Consider the following 10405-nt stretch of genomic DNA (forward strand, 5'->3'; position numbering starts at 1 on the left):
CTCTCACCACAGTTTAGTGGGATGGGATGCAATATGTAAAAACACAACTTTGTAAGGTATACAATTATTCAATTGCACAGGGCTTATATCAAATCAAATTATATTTGTCACATGCACCGAATTAAACAGGTGTAGACCTAACAATGAAATGCTTACTTACAAGCCCTTAAAACCTGTTGTGACTAGGGGGCAGTATTTTCATTTTTGGAAAAATAACGTTCCCAAAGTAAACGGGATATTTTGTCAGGACAAGATGCTAGAATATGCATATAATTGACATCTTAGGATATAAAACACTCTAAAGTTTCCAAAACTGTAAAAATATTGTCTGTGAGTATACCAGAACTGATATTGCAGGCGAAAGCCTGAGAAAAATCCAATCCGGAAGTGACTCATGTTTTGAATGCTCTGCGTTCCGATGCATCCCTATTGAGCAGTGAATGGGCTATCAATCAGATTCCTTTTTTCTACGTATTCCCCAAGGAGTCTACAGCATTGTGACGTAGTTTCACGCCTTTATGTTGAAGAATACCCGTAAGCGGCTACATTGCGCAAGTGGTCACCTGATGGCTCTCAGAGGTAGCCATTTTTCCTCTCGCTCCTTCTGAAAAACCAATTGTCCTGGTGGATAAATAAATCGAATAGATATTTAAAAAACACATTAAGGATTGATTATAAACAACGTTTGCCATGTTTCTGTCGATATTATGGAGCAAATTTGGAATATTTTTCGGTGTTGTCTTGACCGCAATTTCCGGTCGATTTCTCAGCCAAACGTAAAGAACAAACTGAGCTATTTCGCCTACAAAAATAATATTTTTGGAAAAAAGGAACATTTGCTATCTAACTGGGAGTCTCGTGAGTGAAAACATCCAAAGCTCATCAAAAGTAATCAATTTAATTTGATTGCTTTTCTGATTTTCGTGACCAAGTTACCTGCTGCTAGCTGGACATAATGCTATGCTAGGCTATCGATAAACTTACACAAATGTTTGTCTTGCTTTGGCTGTAAAGCATATTTTGAAAATCTGAGATGACAGGGTGATTAACAAAATGCTAAGCTGTGTTTCAATATATTTCACTTGTGATTTTCATGAATAGGAATAGAAACAATATTTGTTTTGTCTTTTCTGGTGGATTAAACTGAAATTGCAACCAACTTTCTATGGCTTGTTTTAAAAATAGCGATATTTTGGAGATGTTTTCGTTTTCAAATAGCCAAAAGTGATAAAATGTATTCTGAATAAAGGGGAAAACGCCATTCTTTAACATGAGTGAGACATTCGTACTAATCTTCTAGAGAACCGGTTCGGATTTAAGTATAACTTTTGTATGCCTGAAGCCTTTAGTGAGTGGCCTAATGCTTTAATATTTAATGATTTCTGCCCTCCGAATTCATATTCATTATATAAATAGGCCAGTTTAATTTTCTCTGACTTGTCGTTCCAAATTAAATGTAATATTTTTTGCTCATATAATTTTTAAAACAAGTTCCTAGGTGTAAGCAAGGCCATAAACAAATAGGTAATCTGGGATATATCTAAAGAGTTAACCCGGGTTATTTTTCCACAAATAGACAGATATTTTATTTTCTATGGTAGCAAGATTTTATCTATTTTTGCAAACTTTCTATTAAAATGCATTGTAGCGAGAATTTCTTTCTTTTGGGATATGAATCCCAAGTATATCCACTTCACCGTCAGACCATTTTATTGGTAAACTATACACGGTAATGTAAAAGTTGTATTTTTTTGTGATCCAATACGTAATATAGTACACTTAATTACATCATAATTTGGTTGTAATCCAGAGAGGTTAGAACAATTATCTAGATCCTCTATGAGGCAGTGGAGGGATCCAAATTGTGGATTTAAAAGAAAACATGAATCATCAGTGTACAATGACACCTTTGGTTTTAAACCCTGGATTTTTAAACCCTTGATATTATTGTTGGATCTGATTTTAATAGCTAGCATTTCGATGGCCATAATAGATAGATATGCCGATAGTGGACAACCTTGTTTTACTCCTCTTAACAGTTTAATACTCTCTGAGAAGAACAGTGGGGCAAAAAAGTATTTAGTCAGCCACCAATTGTGCAAGTTCTCCCACTTAAAAAGATGAGAGAGGCCTGTCATTTTCATCATAGTTACACTTCAACTATGACAGACAAAATGAGAGAAAAAAAAATCCAGAAAATCACTTTGTAGGATTTTTAATGAATTTATTTGCAAATTATGGTGAAAAATAAGTATTCACGGCTCCATCGCACGCGATGGAACCGGTGTTTTTCTGAATCAAACGCGCCAAATAAATGGACATTTTGGATATATATCAACGGAATTAATCAAACAAAAGGACCATTTGTGATGTTTATGGGACATATTGGAGTGCCAACAGAGGAAGATCTTCAAAGGTAAGGTATGAAATATATCTTTATTTCTGCGTTTTGTGTCGCGCCTAGCGGGTTGAAATATGATTGCCTGTGTTTGTTTGCTGAGGTGCTATACTCAGATAATAGCATTGTATGCTTTCGCTGTAAAACCTTTTTCAAATCTGACATGTTGGCTGATTTCAGGAAAGTTACATTTTTATAGTAATTTATTTGAATTTGGCGCTCTGCATTTTCACTGGATGTTTTCCAGCTTCCGTCCCACCTATCCTAGAGAAGTTTTAAAACAAAAAATAAAATGAATAGAAATAAATCCTTAAAATTAACTTTGGTTAGTGGAGATGGAGGAGACCGAAACGAAAACATATACTTAAAGTAGTTTGCTACCTCTTTCCAAATATAATTTGGTGAATTATGGGTGACTACATAATTTGTAACAAGTTTCAGTAAATAATTTTTGGTAGCATTTCTATGTTGAAGATTATACAAGAATTTGGTGCATTTTCCCCCATATTCCATCCAGTTAGCTTTATTTTACATTTTTTTATTTATTTTTAATTTTCACCTTTATTTAACCAGGTAACCTAGTTGAGAACAAGTTTTCATTTACAATTGCGACCTGGCCAAGATAAAGCAGTGCAACAGAAACCACAACACAGAGTTACACATGGAATAAACAAGCGTACAGTCAATAACACATTAGAAAAAGAAAGTCTACATACAGTGTGTGCAAATGGCGTGAGGAGGTAAGGCAATAAATAGGCGATAGTAGCAAAGTAATTTATAATTTAGCAGATTAACACTGGAGTGATAGATGAGCAGATGATGATGAGCAGATGATGGTGTGTAAGTAGTGATACTGGTGTGCAAAAGAGCAGCAAAGTAAACAAAAACAATATGGGGATGAGATATGTAGATTGGGTGGGCTATTTACAGATGGACTGTACAGCTGCAGTGATCGGTTAGCTGCTCAGATAGCTGATGTTTAAAGTTAGTGAAGGAAATGTAAGTCTCCAGTTTCAGCAATGTTTGCAATTCGTTCCAGTCACTGGCAGCAGAGAACTGGAAGGAAAGGTGGCCAAATGAGGTGTTGGCTTTGGGGATGACCAGTGAGATATACCTGCTGGAGCACTTGCTACGGGAGGGTGTTGTTATCGTGACCAGTGAGCTGAGATAAGGCGCCACTTTACCCAGCAAAGACTTATAGATGACCTGGAGCCAGTGGGTTTGGCGACGAATATGTAGCGAGGGCCAGCTGACTAGAGTATACAGGTCGCAGTGGTGGGTGGTATAAGGGGCTTTGGTGACAAAACGGATGGCACAGTGATAGACTGAATCCAGTTTGCTGAGTAGAGTATTGGAAGCGATTTTGTAAATGACATCGCCGAAGTCGAGGATCGGTAGGATAGTCAGTTTTACGAGGGTATGTTTGGCGGCGTGAGTGAAGGAGGCTTTGTTGAAAAATAGGAAGCCGATTCTAGATTTAATTTTGGATTGGAGATGTTTGATATGAGTCTGAAAGGAGAGTTTACAGTCTAGCCAGACACCAAGGTATTTGTCGTTGTCTAGGTCAGAACCATCCAGAGTAATGATGCTAGTCAGGTGGGAAGGTGCGGCAGCGAACTGTTGAAAAGCATGCATTTGGTTTTATTAGCGTTTAAGAGCAGTTGGAAGCCACGGAAGGAGTGTTGTATGGCATTGAAGCTTGTTTGGATGTTAGTTAACACAGTGTCCAAAGAAGGGCCAGATGTATACAGAAATGTGTCGTCTGCGTAGAGGTGGATTATGTGGCAAATTATGTGGATATATTGAAGCAACATCTCAGACATCAGTCAGGAAGTTAAAGCTTGGTCACAAATAGATCTTCCAAATGGACAATGGTCACAAGTATACTTCCAAAGTTGTGGTAAAATGGCTTAAGGACAACAAAGTCAAGGTATTGGAGTGGCAATCACAAAGCCCTGACCTCAATCCTAAAGAAAATTTGTGGGCAGAACTGAAAAGGCGTGTGCAAGCAAGGAGGCCTACAAACCTGACTCAGTTACACCAGCTCTGTCAGGAGGAATGAACCAAAATGCACCCAACTTATTGTGGGAAGCTTGTGGAAGGCTACCCAAAACGTTTGACCCAAGTTAAACAATTTAAAGGCAATGCTACCAAATACTAATTGAGTTTATGTAAACTTCGGATCCACTGGGAATGTGATGAAAGAAATAAAAGCTGAAATAAATCATTGTCTCTACTCTTATTCTTACATTTCACATTCTTAAAATAAAGTGGTGATCCTAACTGACCTAAAACAGTGAATTCTTACTAGGATTAAATGTCAGGAATTGTAAAAAAAAAAACTGAGTTTAAATGTAATTGGCTAAGATTTATGTAAACTTCCAACTTCAACTGTATATAATAGGCAGTGCCAGAGGAATGCCAGAGGAATGCCCTAAAATAGTCAGAGACTCCAGTCACCCATAGACTGTTTTCTCTGTTACCGCATGGCGGTACCGCACGGCAAGCGATACATTGACCAACCCCTCCATTTGTTTTGTACACTACTGCTACTCGCTGTTTATTATCTATACATAGTCACTTCACCCCTACCTACATGTACAAATTACCTCGACTAACCTGTACCCCCGCATATTGACTCGGTACCGGTGCCCCCTGTATACAGCCTCGTATTGCTATTTAATTGTGTTACTTTTTATCACTTTTTACTTTAGTTTAAATAAATATTAGTAAATATTTTCTTACCCAACAGTGCAGTTTAGGAAGAGTTAAGGGCTTTAAGTAAGCATTTCACGGTAAGGTCCACACTTGTTGTATTCGGTGCATGTGAGAAATCAAGTTTGATTTGATTGGTAAACCATAGAGCATAGCCTAATATATCAATTGTCGGTATTTATGAAAGGTACCCCCTCCCCTTCTATTGTTTATTGTCATGTTGTGATGTTTGTTGTCACTGTGCTGTTGTTGTCATTGTAAAAAAAAGTAGAAACACATCAAAATACATTCTCTTTTTTACAATTGAAATTGCTTGATTCATTGTCACAATACCCAACCTCCATTACATACACACACAAGGATAGGAGTAGCATAGTGTCAGTTGCAGATCAGTGTGGCTGGGTTATTAAGTTCCTTGCTCAAGGGCACAACGGCAGTGAATGGTGCCTGGGAGCAGAGACCACACTTTTATCGCCAGGCCCTGGGCTTGAACCTTCCAGCTACTGGTCCGCCTCTCTAACTTCCATGCGAGCCATGGTCCGAATTCGTACTCAGAACGGGGCCAATACGGATCCCGGGTCCCTACAAGGTATGTATCCTGAAACACAACAGCTGTTTTGTCACTTCTCAGCAGGGTATAATCCAGTTTTACTGTACTTTCCCAGAGCCAGCTGCTATGCATTGAAGTGAATACTACTATGCTCAAATTCCCCTTCAGCTACTATTTCCTTTTTCCTTCTACTCATAAAAAGCCTTCAGTGTTTTGCTGTGTTTACATAATGAGAAAGCATCTGAAGGCCATCTGCCTCTAAAAACAAGGGTGGTGTGACACACTGCTTGCCTAACACACACTCCCTAATCGTTCATCGGAAAAGTATGTCCTCCAGCAGCGTCTGTCCGTATTACTGAGATAACCAGACAAAAAGGCTGTGTAATGTGGATGGCATTGTGCACAGTCAGTGATAATGATGGCCATGACTGCGCATTTAAGGGGTGAAAATGTGGGGTGAGAATCCTTAAGTGTGGGCACGTACTGTATGTGGTATATCACACGAAAAGGGGTTGTGATGAAGCCTGATAAAACGTCAAATGTACTGATGAGCATGTGATGACTAAGCAAATAGTACAACACTGTGTTGAGTATGCGTCACTTGAGTGGGTTGAGTCACTGATGTGATCTTCCTGTCTGGGTTGGCGCCCCCCCTTGGGTTGTGCCGTGGCGGAGATCTTTGTGGGCTATACTCGGCCTTGTCTCAGGATGGTAAGTTGGTGGTTGAAGATATCCCTCTAGTGGTGTGGGGGCTGTGCTTTGGCGAAGTGGGTGGGGTTATATCCCCAAGTAACAAACAAAAAAGTTACTTGGCCATTTTAAACTGGAATAAGAACCATAAAGTCCCCTGATGTCCAGTATATCAAAGCCTTCAGCTTGTCAGACCATTTTAACCAACATTGCACAATCAGACTGTGCACTTTTGATTCTAACACGTATGCTACAACTCACCAATTGCACTGATATCAACTGCTGTTAATAGATATATACTGCAGCATAAATACTGGAGGCTGAGACAGGAGGGGTCAGGAGACACTGGGGGGGCTAGGGTCAGTTTGTTATATCTGGAGTACTTCTCCTATCTTATCCGGGGTCTTGTGTGAATTTAAGCATGCTCTCTCTAATTCTCTCTTTCTTGCTCTCTCTTGGAGGACCTGAGCCCTAGGACCATGCCTCAGGACTACCTGGCATGATGACTCCTTGCTGTCCCCAGTCCACCTGGCCGTGCTGCTGCTCCAGTTTCAACTGTTCTGCCTGTGATTATTATTATTTGAACATGCCGCTCATTTATGAACATTTCAACATCTTGGCCATGTTCTGTTATAATCTCCACTCGGCACAGCCAGAAGAGGACTGGCCACGCCTCATAGCCTGGTTCCTCTCTAGGTTTCTTCCTAGGTTTTGGCCTTTCTAGGGAGTTTTTCCTAGCCACCGTGCTTCTACACCTGCATTGCTTGCTGTTTGGAGTTTTAGGCTGGGTTTCTGTACAGCACTTTGAGATATCAGCTGATGTACGAAGGGCTATAAAAATACATTTGATTTGATGATATTTCCTAGGTGATGATGACTGGGGAGAACACAGAGGAGCACTTCTTTAAAACATTCAGAAGCAAACGTCTTTAGATCTAGATGTCAGTTTATTGTCTGTAGCCTAAAAGTAAGCGATGATTTAGATCACACAATAGTTGGGCTATTGACTGGATTATTTCATTGCAGATTATTTGTGTAAATTGAGAGTTTATTTTATTTGAGTGGATACAGCAATGCTTATGTCAAGTTATTAAATTGAAATCTTTCAGCTGAAATAATAATGAAAACTCTTCACGATGCAGGGCAAGGAAGTCAAGCGTGTATGTTGAATTGTTTTTATTGACTATTGAACTGATTACACATTCCATGGGTAACACTCAGTGAAAAATGGCTTTAGCAGATCAGAAACTTGTACTGTATAGTAGTATATCTACGTGTGCGAAAGATAGTCTATTTGGTTATGGGTGCCGAGATTACTGCAAACATATGTGCCGTGTAAAGTTTAAAGCAAAATAAAAAAGACAACTTTTCACAAATTAAAAAAAATGATACTTTGAAGTGTAGAGAGACATTTATGTAAGAGTAGCCCAAAGTCCTTGTGTCTCACATGAACAATTACATGAAAAGGAAGAAACATTATTGCAAAAAGCATTTAAGGACAGCTTTATGGATTCTATCTTATGTTATATTAGAAAATGTTCCATATCCAAAAAGTGTGCCTTAAATAAATAAAAATATATTTCTTAAATCTTGAAATCTTTCTTAAAATGCAACAAAATCACAAAACATGTTTGCATAACAGCAACATTTTGTGTGTGTGTGTGTGTGTGTGTGTGTTTGAAGGCGTAACCATTGATTGCAACAGAGGTAGGAACATGATACATTTAATGAAACAATCAATGAAACAATATATCTAGACATGGGGTCCCCAGTTACATTCAGCCTTGGGACGATTTTTCCTTGAGTGCATGGTCGGAGGGCCGCAACACAGTTATAAATAATGGAAAAAAAGGTATACCCAAACGCGATTCAGCCCAGCTTAACAGAAAAAGCTGGTTTGTCCCATCAAGAAATCTATCAGATTTATGCAGAAACTGAGAGCACATTTTTTTCTTTATTCTGCCAGATAGTCACCAGTTGAAATATCCTTGATCACATTGGGAGACGATCACATACAGTATACCCCTATGTATGTGTAGGAATACTTGGGAACAGATTTCCTAAATTAAAATGACTTTGAGCTGATTTCCTGGTGATTTTACAGTCTTTTATGTCCAACAAAGAAAATTATATAGGCCTATAAAAAACATCTTCTTTTTGCCCAGAAAACTTGTGTGGTCAAATAAAAAACCCAAGCGCAGAATTTGGCCTCCACCTATTGGAGAGCCCTGGTCTAGACTGTATAGCCCACATACCCTATATGGACCATTTAAAATGAATGGACACCTGTTGAACTGAATAACTTTTTGCTGTCCTGCTCAAGATGTTATTCAGAAGATGGGGATGACAGGCTACTTGAACTCATTTTGGGCTACTTCAACTAACTCTTCACAGAGTTTGGATTGCTGGTCGATATATGCCAGTTTACGCTCTAGTTTGTCTCCCATGTTGAAGGCCCCTATCTTCCTCAACACCTCAGGAAGTTTCCTAACCTGATCGTTCCCTGCACTTAGGTCCCAACTGTTCATAAAGTCGTGAAGACCCCTTCTATTAAGCTTCATGACCGTTCCTATGAGCGGTTTCTTGCCTCCCTCTTGTGGCAGTCTCGTTGCTAACCGACGCATTCTTTTGATTCCCATCGTCTGGTGAAGTTGAATGAAGAACGTAGGAAGGATTTCATGCAGATATTCAGCTCCATCTGAAAATTAAAAAAACATGGTTGGGAAACTTAAACTCAGTTGAGGCCACAAATGATTAGTTCATTATAAATATTGTTATTCAAAATGTGTTTTACCACGAGTTTTGAGGTCATGGCATGAGGCGCACAGTGTATCGTGCCAGTCCTGGCCTTTCAGAACCACGCGCAGTCCACCAACTTTGCAGTTTGATTGCGCTTGACAGGTCGCTTTTGCGGAGGAAACTTCAGAATAGAATCCGGCCTGGCACTGCACACATTCTGTATCTTGTTGTGGTGTACCTGAGGAAATATTTTGAAATGTGTGCCACGTTATTTATCTCAAAATCATGTTTTACCAATTAAATGAGGAACACAATCCATTTAAGATTTGATTTGGGTTTGACATTCAATACATGCTAAACGGGGGGATTGATTTGCATGTTTGCTAATTGTTTGCGTAGCTAGTTTAACTAAACCATAGTGTGTATTGCAGTCACTACATGTCTATAGACTGCTTTCGTGGTAATGAACCATATCTACATAAATGAAATAATTGAAGTATCCCTTTAATTCACCTTAATTCGCAGATTTGTTATTGATGCCAAATGTCATTTTTACAATCCAAACCAAGACAAACACAATCAGGAGAGACTGAGACATCTGAACATGCAACCTATGCATATGGAACTATAGACTGTAAACGGTGATGATAAGAAAGTGTTTAAATCAAATAGATTAAGTGGAAATAGTCATTTGGCGTATAACATTTTCTGTATGTAAAACGCGGCCTCTATTTTAGCCATACCTGTAGTATTCGCTCCATACCCGGGGGGACATTCTTTATGTTTGATGCATGCTTCGTATCTCTTGTTGAAGTAGTAATCCTCCTTGCACTCGCACTCGCAGTTGTTGGATGGAGAACACGCCTGCTTGACAACCTGGTTCTCGGCGCACATGCTGCAGCGCAGGCACTTGGAGATGTGGTTCCAAAATTCAGTGTATGCCCCATTGGGACATTCCGCACAGTCGCTCTTTCGCGTTGCACTGCAGGGCGTGCGGAGGTACGTTCCAGGTGGACAGCGGTCACACACTAACGAAAGACCAGAGTAACGATCATCGTTCTTGAAAGTTCGGGCGTGTAGTGCCATACTGCCATCACCACTAACTAGCATCAACATAAAAAAAAGCTGTAGAGATAGAACAGACAGGTTGTCATTCACTTTGTTTATACATCATTTGGTTCACAAATTCATATTCAATTAATTGCAATGAACTAAAAAGACAGTTTTCATACAGACTAAGCATATGTTTCTACATACCGTCATTATGTAGGCTAATGCACCTCTCCTTGGATTCAAATAGATGCTTGATTTCT

The 10405-nt window shown here is 39.3% G+C and overlaps 1 protein-coding gene across 1 annotated transcript; it reads right to left on the bottom strand.

Moving 5' to 3' along the window:
• Positions 1-7514: 7514 nt before the first annotated feature.
• LOC110488319 (tumor necrosis factor receptor superfamily member 11B) lies at positions 7515-10405 on the bottom strand. Its single transcript, XM_090228335.1, has 3 exons — positions 9836-10405; positions 9148-9330; positions 7515-9051 (listed from the first exon to the last, which is right to left on the bottom strand). The coding sequence occupies exons 1-3, from the start codon at positions 10206-10208 to the stop codon at positions 8705-8707; spliced, it is 903 nt and encodes a 300-aa protein (XP_090084461.1). The 5' UTR covers positions 10209-10405; the 3' UTR covers positions 7515-8704.

This window comes from Oncorhynchus mykiss, chromosome 30 (assembly GCF_057628025.1).
Source record: "Oncorhynchus mykiss isolate SJ-2025 chromosome 30, ASM5762802v1, whole genome shotgun sequence".
Classification (NCBI taxonomy): domain Eukaryota; kingdom Metazoa; phylum Chordata; class Actinopteri; order Salmoniformes; family Salmonidae; genus Oncorhynchus; species Oncorhynchus mykiss.